The sequence below is a fragment of the Mustela nivalis genome (assembly GCF_964662115.1).
Source record: "Mustela nivalis genome assembly, chromosome: 9".
In the NCBI taxonomy this organism is placed as follows: Eukaryota; Metazoa; Chordata; class Mammalia; order Carnivora; family Mustelidae; genus Mustela; species Mustela nivalis.
In genome coordinates this window covers 58,648,070-58,664,304 of record NC_139028.1, presented here as the reverse complement: position 1 = coordinate 58,664,304, position 16,235 = coordinate 58,648,070, and the positions used below count along the sequence as shown (strand labels likewise).

Here is a 16,235-nt window from a genome sequence, read left to right as displayed (position 1 = left end):
GGCCCCCTTCCTCACTTGCACGTGGCCACCTTCTTGCTGGGTCGCATGGCAGGGAGGAAGTGGACTATGGTGTCCCTTCTCCTTTTATGAGGACACCAGTTTCTGCTCAAAATAGGGTTCCACATTCATGACCTCAGCTGGCCTTACTCACTTTCTTAGAGGATCTGTCTCCAATACAGTCATGGCTTGGGAGAGGGGGGGCTAGGGCTTCAACAAGTGGTTTTTGTGGGGACACAATTCAGGCTGGAGCAGACCCACAGATCGTTACACTAAAGCTCACTTCTGGGCAGACCTTGAATGTGGAAACTTCCTTGGGAGTTAAGCTCTTCCTCCAGTTGCACTCAGCCGGACCCTCTCCCAGCATTAAACTTCTGCAGCCCCACACACGCCGGCACACTTGCCTCCTTGCTCCCCCAACGGATGCCTGCTTCAGCATGAGATGGTTCAGGTATGTGTCTGTCTCCCCAAAAGCCAAACAGGTGAGCAGGCTGCTTTCTTTTCTCCATGAACCCTGGCACAAAGTAAGTCTTTATAATCATCTGCTGAAACGGAAGTGGTTCTGAAGGGTAAACAAGCTTCATTTCTTCCCAGATCACTCCAAATCAGAAAGCGCTTCCACTGTTTCTCACTCTAAACTAATGAGGTTTTGTTATATTCGGAAGCCGCTGCCCCCTGTGATGCCAGGTATTCGTGGCGGGCCCTGTGTCTGGTACTGGGCATATTTCCTGTCCCCTCCAGAGCCATGTTAGTTTACTGTGGCCACAGCTCCCTGGCTGGAGCCCAACAGTAAACAAAGAGAGCGGGAGGCTCCTGGGAGGAAGGGCTTTGGCTGTGGCTGCTGTGCTGAGTTAGGCCCTCAGCCTGCCAGCAGTGGGAACAAGTCGAGGGTTGGGGGGGTGGGTATGACAGGGATCTGGGCTTTGGAGGGATCACCCCGGGACAGTGCGAGGATGGAGGAAAGGGAGAGACAGCAGGCAGAGAGGCCTGTGAGGCCACAACAGCAGTAGTCCAGGGGAGAAAACACAGAGTAGGAAATGTCTTGGCTAAGGAGAGTAGGATTTGCAAAACTAGAAAATACGTAAGTCATTTCAACTTCCTTTTTTGCTCCTTCCCAAGATGGTAGCAGACGAATCATCACAACTTAGCCTTCCAGCAGCTAACCTCCTCACCATTTGAAAACACACCCCATTCTTGGCCAAAGATGACAAGAGGAGACCTGCAAATGCTGAACACACCCGCTAGAATCTCAGTATCTAAGACACTGTCCCATACGGCCTCCAAAACAACTGCCAGATTGCTCTCTCATCCCATTTTACAGATGGGAAGCTGGGTGAGACAGGAGAGTCTAGATGAGATCACACAGCCAGTGGGGAGAGAAACTGGCTTCCCAGCAGTGGTCTCTTCCCCCCGGAGCCTCCACTGCGGCAGCTGAGGAAAGGTCTCTGGAAGCGCCAGTACAGGTATGACCGTTGTGAGTCTGGGCAGCAGCTTCCCAGAGTTATTTATAGAAATATGATCCGTGCAGGAGAGAAGGAGTGAAGCCTAAATGAATTACCAGTCATTTAACTCTCCTTTCAACTCTGGCGGGAAGGCCAGCTGACCAGAAGGAAAAGACATCACAGCGTTTCATCGGGTCCCAGATACAACACCCAGTTCCTGGCAGTACGGGGGATGGAAGCAATGCAGGGAGCTCCGGCAAGCAAGGCTGGGCTCTGTGTCCAAGACCCCCTGCTATGTTTGCTTAGCTGCTGCCTTGGGCTCACTCCCCACTCCTCAATCTCTGGAAAGCATGCAGGAGGGAGAGGAGGATTAAAGCTCAGGACACTCAAACAGAGCTGTTAATTGTAGCTCCTCCAAGTCTGGGTGGGCATGGAGGAATCTGCCTTCCTTCCTAAGATACCTGACCAAATCCTTTTGTCTTCCAGGAGGGGAACAGGAAACTAACATTCATCGGGTAAGAATCATCATGCTAGAAGCTTTGACAAGATTGCCTTATACATACAGCAATTTTATGAAGTACTATTCAAACCAACGTCCATTTAAAGAGGAGGAAATAGACCCAGAGAAGTTAATCAACTTGCCAGGGGCGACACAGCACAGTAAGGATCTACAGGCATCCATAATATATCTTTCCCTCGCATGGCTCTGCATTGTGCTATTTCTGTTTTGCTTTTGCCTTTGGTCCTTTTGGCCTTTTATCACAAAGTGAAAAAAATTTTTTTTAGTTGTTTAATCTCAAAGACCTATATAAATCATGGCAGTTGAGAGGGAGAGAGAGGAGGGGAGAAAGGTGGGGGGAGGAAGGAAGCCACATGGTTTCCTAGTCTAAGCGGGGAGCCATTAACCAGTGATGGGGGATCCCGCTGAGCTCAAAGCACCCAGCTCAGACCTGATGACAGGGGCAGAGGGCAGGGGGCTCTGAGGGGAGGGTGGGAATGGATCCCTCAGAGAAGACCACACTTAGGAGAGGCAAGAAGGGTACATTTTGGAAGCAGCCAGAGATGTTTATTCTCAGAGTGCAGGGGTGGGGGTCACACGGGAGGCCTAGAGAGAGTACTGGGAAAAGGCATGGGGCCAGGTGTCCCACCGATGAGATTCTGGGGGCGTTCAGCGCCAATGGACATTAAAGCACTCGGAGTCACATGCAAGACAGCTGCTTTCAACCTTTTACATGAGGTCGAGGAGGAAGTCTCACTTTAGCACTGGTGTGTTTTTAACATTAACACTTGCAAAGTTCCCTGCTTAACAAAGAGAATCAAACCTCCTCTCCATGTCCTCAAGCAGGCATCCTTTGGCCAGACTGACAGCCACTTCCATTGTTTGTACTTCTGTGCCTACCTTCTAGATATGGCAAGTGAACTGCCACAGAAATACATGATTTTCTTATAAAGTAAATAAATTCAGGGCACCCGGGTGGCTCAGTCAGTTGAACATCTGCTTTCAGCTCAGGTCCTCATGATCCTGGGTTTCTGGGACCCAGCCCTGTGTTGTCAGGCTCCCTGCTCAGCGGGGCGTCTGCGTCTCCCTCTCCCTCTGTCCCTTCCCACTCCCATCTCCGCTTGTGCTCCCTTCCTCTCTCTCTCTCTCTCAAATAAATAAATAAAGACTTAAAAGATAAATAAATAAATCCACTTAGGTTTAAAAAAAAAAAAAGTTGGTAAAAGGAGGCAGGGCAGGTAAGGAAAGAGTGGCTCACGTGGGACCACCACCATCACAGACTGTGACCGGCGTGGGCAATGCTGATGTCCTCCAGCTCTCCCACCGCCCAGCCTGGGAAGTGGAGGGACACAGGACAAGGCTTGTGCAGGGTCACACCGCAGGTCAGATGCAGAGCTGTTCTCCGCAGCCGGGTCTGCAGCTCCCAGGGATGTCAGCCCCCCTCACCAGCAGGGTGCTGTGCTGAAGGGTCACAGTGAGGCCTCTCCAGGTGAGGTGTACAGCCAGAAAACAGAGCTTATATGGAGGGGGGCAAGCCTCCCAGGTTGAACTGACCCACTGGGGGCAAATCTAGACCAGGTTCAAAGCCATGCGGCAAATGGGCAGCTCAGGGCCAAGCTGCTTGTCTCTCTGAGCAGGTTTCCTCCGGCGTATGGTGGTGCCTCCTGTACGCCACGTAAATCTTCCCGTGCTGTGGATCTGGCTGGGTGACAGATGTGAACGCCCTCTGGGAACGCTAGGGCTTCGCAACGTTAGTTGTATTAGTCTCGCAAACTCTCCACGGGCTCCTTCCCGGCGCCTCTTCAACAGTCTGGGACCTGAAGTGTCAGGAGATGCTCTAAGACATGGTCTGGTGTTCACAGGGCCTCACAGAGCAGGCCACTAACATTTCAGTGGGGACACAAACCAGGCTGAGTTTCCAGATGGAAAAAGCCCAGACACATGGCTAACGCGCCTTCCTCGGGAGGTGGTCTAGGAATTCCTAGATCTAATCAAGTCGTATGCCAAAAATGTTATTTTTGTACCTTTTAATGCAATGGCATTTGGGGAAATTAGTGAAAAAGGAGCTGCAAAGAGTCTACAACTGTGTCACGTGAGTGACTAATTAAAGGGCTCTGGTGCTCCCAGGACATTTGGTTACATTAATTCAAAATGTGACCTGTTTATTTTGCAAGGTCAGGAAGAAGCCTTACCTCCTAGAAAGCCAATGTGGCAATTAAATTAGAGTCACTAGAGTTTGCCTGAGGTAATGTATGAAAAAGGGCTTTGTAAACTGTATGAAAACAGAAGTCACCTCTGTGTGCCTGTCCCCACTGCCCCCAATTAGGGGGGCACAATGGCCTGCCCCCGGTGGGAAGCCACAGGTGAGGGCTTGTTGAGTTGAGGGAGGTACCTGGTAAGGTGGGAAGAGCATGAAGTCTGGGGCCACGCTTTGAATCTTGACTTTGCAGCCCTTGGATGAATCATTTCATCTCTGAGAGTCTCCACCGTTTTGTCAGGTATGTGGCTCACTGCACTGTTCCATGGCGGGGCAGAGGGGTGGTGGTGGTGGTGGTGGCGGTTTTGTGTGTGGGGAGGGCAAGAGGGCCGGCAGAAAGAAAGAAGACAGAACATGAACTTTTTTCACTTGTGTCTGTAGCCCCTACAAGCGGGTGCTCAGCAGAGAAGATAAAGCCTTGGACAAGGCCCACCTCAATGGACCTGCAGTTGAACATGGAAATCAGACCTGGATCGGAAGGTCCTCCGACTGTTTGGGGGGAGTGTATACAGAAGACGGCGTGGCACTAAGAAAGAAGGTCCACACATCTGAGGGGCTGTCAGGAAAGTTCCTTAAGAGCTCAGAGTTGCTGAGTTCTAGGTTTTGGAAAATTGAACCCCTTGCCTCTTTTCTCCTAAATTCCCCTGCAGGGAGCCCTCCAGTCTGCTGGCCTGGACTCTTGAGTTCCCGAGTCTACAGCAGAGGGGGCTTGGCCTCTCCGAGGAGCTGTCACAGATAAATAGCAAGCTCTTATAAAGCCTTCCTGAGAGCAACTGGGACCTGCAGCCTATTTTCTAGGTGTCAAGCTCTCTACTTACCTCACTAACCACAGGCGAGTTACTGAACCTCTGAAGCCTGATACCCTCATTTAAAAAAAAGGTGCAGTTTGGGCCCACCATCCATTAACCACCCTTCGGAAATTGCCAAAACTCTAAGACCAGAAGTTCTATCAAAATTCTTTTCATGGCAAAACTTGAACTGACACGAGGCTCAAAGTCTTTATTTATTTATTTTTAAGATCCCGTGAGTACAGCTATTCATGTTTCAGTGCAGAAATATTGACGTGTTTGATGACCGTGGACCATCTGAGCACTCTGGGAATGTTAAGAAAAATACACCACGTGAACTGTATTTTCTTCCTTAAACCTGAACACTTCTGAATTCTGAAATGCATGCTGAATCCAAGGGGTTCATTTTAGAGATTCTGATCCCATTGGTTTAAGACCTGTTTCATGGGATCTCTCTGCTTAGAATGCCCTTCCCGGGGCGCCTGGGTGGCTCAGTGGGTTAAGCCGCTGCCTTCGGCTCAGGTCATGATCTCAGGGTCCTGGGATCGAGTCCCGCATCGGGCTCTCTGCTCGGCAGGGAGCCTGCTTCCCCCTCTCTCTCTGCCTGCCTCTCTGCCTACTAGTGATTTCTCTCTGTCAAATAAATAAATAAAATCTTTAAAAAAAAAAAAAAGAATGCCCTTCCCCCCCTCACCTGTCTGATAACATCCACAGGCATTTCAAATGTCATCATGAGTGAATGAATAAAGGAACCTACCAATTTGTCTTGCTACGAGGAGATAGGTGACTTAACTTCACCACACAGGTGGTATAAATCTATTTACCAATGAGAGTATTTTAATGCAAGAGAGAGGAAAGGTGAACAGAATTGCCTGAAAACTTCACACAAACCCCAGTGTTCTTAACCTCTGGGGCTGGGGAAATATCCAGACCCAAGTACCTACAGTTGACACAGGACAACTAAAATAGGTTTCAGGAAATTCTCAGTGAAAGGAGACAAAACCCTCTCAACAGCAGGAAACAGGCACAGTTTTGCCTTCTGATTTCACAAAATGACTAACAAGGACCTGGGCAGACTCCCTCAGGGGAATCTGGATAGGTCCTAAATTAAGTTGAATTTTTTTGTTTTGTTTTGTTTTAAGAAAACACTTTTAGAAGGAGCTGGCATACATAGCAGTGTTTCCCATTTAGAAAGAAAAATAAACACTCCTCCACTGGATTAGAAGTCAAAACAAAATAATCCCAGCTGCTTAAGACCTGAGAAAGTCAATGAAACTGCCAAACAACAGTGATGTTGACCAGTGTGACTAGCTTGAAAAATGTGTAAGGCGAGGTGGAAAGGGCCCAGTGCAGGATGAGGGGTGTGGGGGAATAATAGAAAAGAAAAATAGCCATGGATAGCCCAGCGCCCAGGACTTGCCTCTCATGAAGCAGGACCAAAATTTAGTGTCTAAGTCATTTATACTTATTCATCTTTGAAATGTCCCCAGTCCTCACAAAAATACAGCTGAAAGATTCTACTCTAGGCATTAGACAGAACTGAGTTCAAATTTGATTCTATCAGTTAGAAGCTGTGTGATGAAGGGGAAGTTACTTAACCTCTCTGGTCCTCTACTGCCTCAATTTGACTTAAAACTGGCTATGTCACAGGATAGATATGAAGATTCAATGAGATTCAACGAGATTCCAAAATTCAATGGAATTAAACACTTGTCACATAATAGGTACTTTATAAAATTTTGTGAAGTGAGTAATAGGAAGCTAACAACTTGCAATTCTTTTTTAAGAGATTCCTCTAAAAAATCTTTAATTTTTTTTTTTTGTGTGTGGAATTCCTCTTCTCTTTCCCAGGCTCCTACTAAGGGGGAGACATAGAAAAACTACAGAACTACCCTTCAACCCAGCAATTGCACTACTGGGTATTTACCCTAAAGATACAAATGTAGTGATTTGAAGGGGCATGTGTACCCGAATGTTCAAAGCAGCAATGTCCACAATAGCCAAACTATGGGAAGAGCCTAGATGTCCATCAACAGAGGAATGGATACAGAAGGTGTGGTATATACAATGGAATATTATGCAGCCATCAGAAAAATCTTGCCATTTGCAATGACATGGATGGAACTAGAGGGTATTATGCTGAGGGAAATAAGTCAATCGGAGAGGGACAATTATCATATGATCTCAGTGATTTGAGGAATTTGAGAAACAAGACAGAGGATCATAGGGGAAGGGAGAGAAAAATGAAACAAGATGAAACCAGAGAGGGAGACAAACCATAGAGACTCTTAATCTCAGGAAACACACTGAGGATTGCTGGAGGGGAGGGGGAGGGAGAAATGGGGTGACTGGGTGATGGACACTGGGGAAGGCATGTGCTATGGTGAGTGCTGTGAATTGTGTAAGACTGATGATTCACAGACATGTGCCCCTGAAACAAATAATACATTATATGTTAAGAAAAAAGAAAAAAGAAAAAAGTCGACCTGGTATTGGTAAGAAAACATAACAAATGGGGGATGGTGGGAAGAAGAAGACCAGAAACTTTAGAGGGAAGCAGGCTTGGGTATGAATCTTTAACATGCCCTGGAGCTATGGGCAAGTCACTGGCCTTTGCTGGGCTTCATTTTCCTGGCAGAGACATAGGAATACATGGAAGCTCAAAAAAGTTAATGCATGTAAAGAAAGGCTTACACGCAGAAGGTGCTCATTACATGTAAATTCTCCCATCCACCTCTCGCTCACCTAGGCTATGAGAAGAAACTGACAGCTTTCTCTGAGCTATTTATTCCCTGACCCTCTTAAATATTACCCTCCAGGTTTCTCACGTCTCTTTACTGCAGAATTTAGGTTATGACAATTGACAGAAAACTTACTATTTATTCTATAAAGTTTCTCTGGGGTAGGGACAAAATACCCACTTAATCCTCACCACTTCCTTAGCTTTTCGGCTGTGACTAGTTGATATTTTAGTGAAATCTTTCTTCACATATATCAGTGTTTTCTAGATGGTTATCCTTGGGGGCGGATTAGGACTTTGATCACATAAAGAGCTCCATTCCCTGTTTTCTTTCCTGCAGGGACGACGAGCTGGTCTGTAATGCCCCATGTGTTCTCACTGCACTTTACTCTGGGATTTTGGCTGGACGGCTCAGAGGCGTCTCAGCCCAGGGAAGCGCAGCCCGGTTGACACAGCTGGGGGCGCCGCGCCTCTGGGGAGCCCCTGGAGAGAGCAGCCGCTGGAGCTCCTGGGGAGGCTGGCTTCCAGAGGGTCAGCCCTCCCCCGCAGGGCGCTGAGTCAGCTCCCACTAAAGGAAACCACTTCGGTTTCACCAGCCAGGAGCCTGAGGGGCTGCCTTTGTCATTTAAAGTACATTCTGAATTCAGTCTCTGAAGCCGGCCTCTGAAGGAGTTAGAGCAAGTCATCCATTTAGGGTGGTCTCTAACCATTCTTAAACTCCACAGCAACCTTGGAAGGGTTTCCCCATTTCCCAGATGGAGTGACTGATGGTCTGAGAGGTTAGGTTCTTTGCCCAAGGGTCACATGTCCAGGACCCCACAGTCCTGGCTGTCTTGGCTGCACTTTGGCCCTTACTCAGTTTGTGCTGCTTGCTCATTCATTTATTCTTTTATTAAATGGGCATGACCCAAAAAATGCCTTTAAGGCCGTGCACCAAAGTGTTAAAAATGGTTATCTCTGGGAAGATGGGATTACAAGAAAACTCTGCTTTGTACCGTTCTGTATTGCCTGAATGTTAACGAGCCTTGTTACTTTTTGTAATGGACAAAAACAATAATGATAACCCCATTAAAATAACTTTACATTTCTTTCATGAAAATAAATACAAACCTTAGAAACATATATTGGGGCCACCAGGCCCCAGAGTCCACTCACTAGTGCTGGGCCCATGCCAGTATCAGCACGCCCTTTTGCTCCAAGAAGACCGCTCAGTTTGGGGTTTCGGTGAGACTCACTGGCTCTCTTGGGACCCACCAACCCCAGAGCAGCAGACCACTAAAAACCCAGACTCTCCCTTTGGGCACGGGACACATTTATAACCAACCTTTACAGTGAACTCCCGGGAAGGAATCAGAAGTGTCTCTAGGTCCCCTGGGGAGTGGGACGAGCACCGAGGAGCACAACTGAGCAGACAGCTTGTAGGCCAAAGTACCCCCATCTTCCCTGCACATCAATAATGCACGACTGCTATCAATTTGCTGTAGAACTTACAACAAAGTGGTCACTCTCGTTCAGTTATTTAGCGAAGGGAGAGATCACGGACTTCAATCTCCTGCCTTCTCTTTTACCTGCAAGGCTTATTTACCCAGATGAACCAAGAATGCCATCATGTGTGTGTGCGTGTGCATGTGTGTGTGTACACACACACGTTTTTTTTTTTTTCCCAAGTAAACTTGAGAAGGCCACTGGCTGCTACATCCCTGTCAGCACCCGTTGACACTGATTCAGAGTACTGCAGCGATTGTGCCATCCCTGTAAGATAGGGACCTGATGCCTTGAGAGGGACAGTCATTTGCCAAAACAAATAGCCAGTGAGTTACAGAGCTGGGCCTTGCACACAGGTTTTCTCCCTCCTGGTCCATGGTTCCTGTTCATGTGCATAATTTAAAACATGAGCAGCTACAATCTACAGAGAAGCAGTGACACCAAACCACCAAAAGGACAATGCCACTCTCAGGGAGCACAAAATTAATAGGCCCTGGAGGATGGTTTGGCTTTTGGTCATAGAGACTGTAGGGCCCAAGTCCTGGTAGAAGAGAACCATCAAGTCCAAAGCCGTCCTGTCTGATTTTCAAAGAGGACTGAGGCTGTACATCATCCCTTCTCTTGGAGGTTTCTGGCATCCCTGCAAAGAAGTGGATTGGCCTCTGTGGAACACAGAGAAGGCAAGGACCTCGGGCCAGGTCACACAGCACCTGACCAGGTACTACAACCTGGGTCTGCTAGCTCCAGGTCAGTCTACGGCTCTTCCACCATATCCTCCCATACCTCTTCTCCTTAAGAGAGTCAGGGCCCAGCTTAGAAGAAGAGTGCTTATTATGGGCAGATCCATGCTTAAGCCCCCCTGGCTCTCTCTGCAGCCAGCATTTGGCCCTGCAGTTGCTTGGGACTCCAGGGCTCTCTGTCTCCTGGCAGTGTGAAAGTCAAGAACTTTCCGAGCCAGCGCTGGCCTCCAGGTAGTATCCTTTCTCCCAGCTTTCCTTGGGCTTAATGGGGGCACTCTCCTATGGGTTTCTTAGGCTACGTTGTGAGAGGCTCCAACCATGCAACAAGTGGTAGTGGAGCACACAGTCCTAGCATAGAGGAGGTAGCCAAGCCCTGCTATTGCCGTTTTAACCTTTCCTTTCTATTTCGGTTTGGATCTCTGCTTCTGTGTCTTTGCCTGCGTGGGTCTCCACCTGACGCTTCTGTCTCGTGTCTGTCTGTGCGTCTCTGTCCCGCAGCTCTGTCTACCCCCATGTCTGTCAGGGGAGCGGGGACAGCAACACCCTGATCCCCCCACCCCACCTGGTTTGCACACCCCAGCGGCGCATCGGGACAGGAGCGGGACTGCCTGAGCCACGGAGCTGCGCCAGGCCCCCGACAACCCCAAGCCCCCCATGCACCAGGCCCCCCCGCCCCTGCAAGCGGCCAGAGCAGGCAGATTAATCAGCATCGTCAACGAAAGGAACACACACACACACGTGCGCGCGCGCGCGCGCGCGCACACACACACACACACACACGTACGCACACAACACCCACAGAAGTTAGGAAGAGAGAGGGACTTACCGTTCGCCGCGACCCCCAGGCTGGCGGAGCCACTTTTAACTAAGAATGAATTAGGGACAAACTCTTCCTCAGAGTCTGAGTCCGGGGTTGGCTGGGCCACACCGCTGCCTAGCAACCGCCTCTGGCTCTCATTGGCCGGAGGGGAGGGGGGCGGGGAGGGGGACTGTTCAATAGGGGTTGATGAAGCAGATGAACAATGCAGGGGAGCACCTGCGAACCACAAAGACAAACACAGACAGAAAAAATAATGAAAATTGGTTTTGAGGCACACGGGGAGGGGGAGGGAGCAAAATAAAACACGCATCAACGGGGGAGGGGGCTCCCCAAACTGGGCGATCTACTGCACACGTGGTCTGGGGGCGGGGCTGATCGCCTCCGCAAAGGTAGCGGGAGCCAACTCTTTCTGAAGAGCCGGGCCTCGGGGCATAAGTCTGCAGGGCCTGTAAAGACCTTACCCCTCGGAAACTCATGGGAAGCCCTTCCTGCTTTGCCTGTTTTCCGAGAGAGGCTGGAAAACCTGGGGTCTGGTTCTGGCGGGCCGCCCTATCAATGGAATAGCTGCCCTGCTCCGAGCCTCAGTGGCCTCCCTGGTAAAATGAACAGCTGCATGGGTGATAGCGGAGCGCCTGCAAGCCGGCCATTCTGTGGTGTCACTGAAGTGAAATGATGTTCTTATTAGTGAGAATTTTAATCGGACATGCCTGGAAAAGGCTCCGGGACTCACAAAAGATAGAGCCGGAGAGAATGATCCAGGGCCCCCTTCCATCCCTCGCATTCTAGGATTTGAACACACTAATGTTTGACTTTCCTCAGATTTGAACATTTTAAGATTTTTAAATCCTGCCACTCTGCAAACTCCCTGAAAGCAAGAGCATTAGCCGTGTTTTCCATATCTGTATCCCCAGTGGCCAGCCTAGTGCCCAGCAAGCAGTAGGCATTAATGAACTATTTGCTGAACGGGGAGTTGCAGGTATCTAACACATCAGGCTCCTCCAGTTCTAATCATCTCGGATAAAACAATTCTATAATTTTAGGACATGAATATTCTGTGGGTTCCAAGATACACGAAGTCAGTATGTTTTGACACCAAGTTTCTACCATATCAGGGTTCTGAGTCTAAAACCTCAGTCTAAAAAGCACACTCCCAACTCTTCAGAAGGAGAAGGTGATGGCCTGGGACAAGGCCTGTGAGATCAGACAATCTGCAGTTCGATGTGTGGCTGGCGTTCAGACATGTGCAGTATATCGTCCGCAGGAGAGGGAACATAAGCACAGACATATACAAGTATACAGTACAAGACAATGCATTTGCTTGACAGCACGGGCTGCTTCTTTCCTTCCACCTTGACTGATAGACTGAAAACATAATCAGATTTTTCCAGCTTTTCACGGAGACCGAACCTTAGGAAACATAATGCAACTTGGACACATCATCATACAATTCGGCAGAGCTTTAAGGGAGAGGTGGCACGGGAAACTGCTGATTTGGGGTGGGGGAGGAGAAAGCCCTTTGTGGTCAATCTACCAAGAGGTACTCTCTCAGCTCACAACCACCAAGTCCTGCATGATCCTGTAGGTTTCAAGATGCTGATGTCAACCCCTGCGCCTCACCACGTGTGATGACATTTTATCCAGATGCTGCATATGCCATCTGGTTCATAGTAGAAATTTAGTAAGAGTACTTGAGATGGCAGGGATCAATGATTATAGTACAGTCTCTGCATGGCTCTGTGTTCTGGTTTCTTTACCTACAAATCGGGGTTAGGATTCTCTTCAAAATCATCTCAACCAAGGGTTCCCAATTCACCTTGTGAGAACCTTCCCTGACACCACTTACTACACAGCACTCTAAGGGGATCAATCCTTTCTCTAGCCTTGACTGTACTTCTGCCATCACATTTGCCATACTGTCTTTGCAGTTATCTGTATTTATGTCTCCCACATAAAAGGATATGGCATACTTTTGGGGCACAGCACATTCTTGGAGTGGGTTTTAGAGTTCAACAGAATTGGGGTTTGCATCATGACCTAGTCCCCTTTAAGCTGTATGATCTTGGGAAAATGACTTCTGGTGCCTTGTTTGTATGAGAGGCACCCCTCCCCTTTGACAGAGTTGTTGTGAGGACCAAAGATACTGTATCTGTGCACACGGTATGTATGAGCAAGTATGGTCAGTGCTCACCAAATGTTCATTAAATTGAATGAAACCACACCCCCACTCCCCCCCACCGGAAGAGCCTCATTCATGATTCTGCTTCCCTTGCAGTCCCAGTTTGGAAAGATTTTGTCCACCAGGCTGCATTTATTAAGCAAATACACATTCATTTCCTCTTCTTTTATTAGTCAAAGACATCTTATAATCTCCAATCAGAGCTTCTGATGAGTTGGAGATAACCAGTACCATACCATGCTGAGTTGTGAGAATTTCAGACATAAGTTAAGAAACACGATATGTTGTTCTAGGGTGCTAGTTACAGCCTCTTCCTGAGCAAATCTGTCGAGCTTTATGAAATAAATAGTTCCAGAACTAAGTAAATTATTCTATCACACACTTCAGGGGCCCTTGGCTGGGAACAGCACAGAGCTCTGGCCTCATGCCTATGTCTTCTGCCTTCATCCCCTCTCCAGGCCTCACTCACCTCAGGTCTCAGGCTGGCTCTGAATAGTCACAGCCTGGCATTCCAAGCACCTAACAAAGGTTCAGGCCCTCAGTAGGTGCACAAGAACTCATGATGTTTCTGTGAGGTACAGATACTGTTGGAAACGTGTTAATTTCCTTCCTCTTATTCATTAGCTGCTTTTAATTTACATGGCCCCAAAGTAGGGTGCACCACCCCCTGGGCACAAGAAAATATGCAAAATATTTATTTTTCAATCTCACTCTTTGTTAATATCTTTTTTGTATATACTTTATAATGCATATAATCTACTAGTGCTTGGAACACATGTAGTAAAATGCATTGCTGTACAAATTTGGCACCTATAGAAGCAAGGCAAGGTGGTATTAAGAGTATGGGCCCTGGGGCGCCTGGGTGGCTCAGTGGGTTAAGCTGCTGCCTTCAGCTCAGGTCATGATCTCAGGGTCCTGGGATCGAGCCCCGCATTGGGCTCTCTGCTCAGCAGGGAGCCTGCTTCCCTCTCTCTCTCTGCCTGCCTCTCCATCTACTTGTGATTTCTCTCTGTCAAATAAATAAATAAAATCTTTGAAAAAAAAAAAAAAAGAGTATGGGCCCTGGAGCCAGATCCTACATTTGAATTCCAGTTACACTACTTGCTAGCTCAGTAGTTGTGACCGTGGGCAAGTTACTTCATTCTTTGTGCCTCAATTTCCTCATCTATATAATGGAAATTAAAGGATAAAATAAAAAACTCATCTATTTCACAGGGTTGCTTTGAGGATTAAAGGAATTCAAACAAATAATATGTTGAGAACAGCGTGGCAGCCAAGAAACACCTAATAAACATTAGATGCACTACGCACAAGTATGTCTAGATGGTGTAAGGAGCACTAAGCTAATTTTATCTTTCCTTTTTTTAATAAAAGCCAAGCATGCTTGCAAACACTGCTTCATTCCACAAATACTTCCTAGATACCCACTGACTGGGCTGGAAGGTGAGGGGGATACAGACTGTAAGAGACAGGGTCGAGAAGGAGCCGGGGGGAGGGGAGGGAGTCACATGGAGTTCTAAGCCAGGAAGGTGGGACCTGTCAGAGCAGAAGACAGCCCAGGGCATGACTGGGAGATAAGATCTCATCTAGAGGAAAGGCGAAATGCTTTCTGGAGTCAGGAGCATCCCAGTGGGAAGAGATGGAGGGATGAGGGTGTGACACCATGGCAGAGAGAAGAATACTCTGGCCTTGGGCTCTCATTCTTCATCTGGCCTCCAGCAAGCTGCCCATCCCCTCTGGCCTCTTAAATCTCATGAGCTACCACTAACTTCTCACCAAGTCCGCTGAGGCTCTTTTTCTCCCTTTCCTCTTCTCGCTTTCCTCCCTTTCCTCTTCTCTCTTCCCCATCACTACCACCCCATGTGTCTCACTAGCTCCCATTCCTCCCAAGGGCCCAACCTCACATCACCTTCCCTGGGAAGGCTTTTCTGATGCCTCAAGCCTCGGTTTGGCGCCCCCGCTGCATGCTCGCACAGCGCCCTGTACCTTCCCTGTGGCAATACTTCCCGTCCTGCAGGGTTTACTTCCTGTGACTGCCCACTGGCATGCCTGGCTGGCCCCGTCCCATGCTCCCCAGTGTCTAGCAGTGTCTGACTCATAGAAAACACCAGTAACAACTTGTTACATGAAGAGGCGATGGGAGGAAGGTAGGAGGGAAGGGGAGTACATTGATGATGGCACAAAGGGTCTCTATAAAGACCACAGTGAGAGAGAAGTCTCTGAACAGTAGGTTTAGGCCTTGAACAAAGAAAAGGAGGTCAGACCTTAAGTGGGAGTCGTGGAAGTTTTGAAAGCAGGGAGGTGACAAGATAAGGGCGGTGCTTTAGAAGGATCGGCTCTTTAAACTTACAGCATCTGCTCAGCCACTTAGATCTCCTTTCCCAATGGTTCAGCTCAGCCAGGACGTTGGAAGTCCACATGATGCCTTCAGTTGGGGGGGCAGATGTAAGTTTACGGAGGCAAATAAGGGTGCCTGATGCCAAAGGACTATGGGATTGCGGTCAGAGTTGCCCTCTCATGTATCCTGGTCATCAGCTCAAGGGAACCTGGTATTGTAAAATTTTCCACAGTGTCCAACGTAAAATGAGATGGGATGATTGGCACGAACCTCCCTACACCTCACTCCCGTAACGAAGGGGGCCGGTGAAGGGTAGAGGAGAGCCACCCATGTCTCCTGAGAGAAGGTCTCCGGGAGCCTACTTCCAGCTTATAGTAGATAAGGATGGATAAAGAAAGCCACAGAATGAGAGTCCAGACACCCATATGGTTGGGGTTGGGGTGACGTGGGGCCAGGAACAAACATTTGCAGAGCTCCTTCTGGAATCCAGGAACTGGGCCAAGTACTTTATGAGACCTTTTCCTCACACCAAACCTCTCAGTGGGATAATCATCTCTATTTTCAAGGCTGTGCCCACTGGGTGTCATGAATGAAATTTATCAGGCCCAGTTTGAGGGAGGGACAAGGAAGCTCTTACCTATCAACTGGAACACATCTAAAGCAAAAAGACCATAGGCTTCCTGTTGTGTAAGCCTCAGGTCAGAGTCCAATTTCCCATGGGCTATGTGACCTTGGGTAACTCACATTACTTCCCTTAGTCTCTGTCTTCTCCTTTGAAAACTGGAGTGTGGAATACCCACTGCCGAGAGATGGATGCTATGCTTGAAGGGAGCCCAGCAGTCTAAGGGAAAGGGCTCAGCCAACAGAGAATTTCTCTGCCATTCTGCCAGCTGTGGTCTTTCCTAGTAAGAACAGGGTGGTTTTGGAGAAGAAATGATGACAGATCTGCAAGC

At 48.4% G+C, this 16,235-nt stretch overlaps 2 protein-coding genes across 4 annotated transcripts in view; one reads left to right on the top strand and one right to left on the bottom strand.

Annotated features, from left to right (window-relative positions):
* The window catches only part of TENM4 (teneurin transmembrane protein 4), a 753,030-nt gene that overhangs the window by 269,947 nt on the left and 466,848 nt on the right, over positions 1–16,235 (bottom strand). The window contains exon 6 of the mRNA XM_082749583.1: positions 10,775–10,984. Within this exon, the coding sequence (XP_082605709.1) occupies positions 10,775–10,984 (210 nt within the window). The remainder of the gene's footprint in view (positions 1–10,774; positions 10,985–16,235) is intronic.
* On the top strand, positions 209–5,755 carry LOC309873610 (uncharacterized protein). 3 transcript variants are annotated; one of them, XR_014316425.1, is made up of 6 exons: positions 209–448; positions 1,319–1,460; positions 1,926–2,099; positions 4,389–4,436; positions 4,577–5,449; positions 5,658–5,755. XR_014316425.1 is itself a non-coding variant. In XM_082749576.1 (5 exons), the coding sequence occupies exons 2-5, from the start codon at positions 1,350–1,352 to the stop codon at positions 4,932–4,934; spliced, it is 546 nt and encodes a 181-aa protein (XP_082605702.1). In that variant the 5' UTR covers positions 209–448; positions 1,319–1,349; the 3' UTR covers positions 4,935–5,570. The 3 variants fall into 3 exon arrangements, 1 of the variants encoding a protein (XP_082605702.1); XR_014316424.1 differs by lacking the exon at positions 4,389–4,436; XM_082749576.1 differs by lacking the exon at positions 5,658–5,755 and having other exon boundaries at positions 1,926–1,954; positions 4,577–5,570.

Coding starts and splice junctions, on each gene's coding strand:
- LOC309873610 (XM_082749576.1), top strand. CDS start 1,350: ATGAGATCACACAGCCAGTGGGGAGAGAAACTGGCTTCCCAGCAGTGG. Junction 1,955..4,388: donor AGGAAACTAACATTCATCGG/GTAAGAATCATC, acceptor TTGACTTTGCAG/CCCTTGGATGAATCATTTCA. Junction 4,437..4,576: donor AGTCTCCACCGTTTTGTCAG/GTATGTGGCTCA, acceptor TTGTGTCTGTAG/CCCCTACAAGCGGGTGCTCA.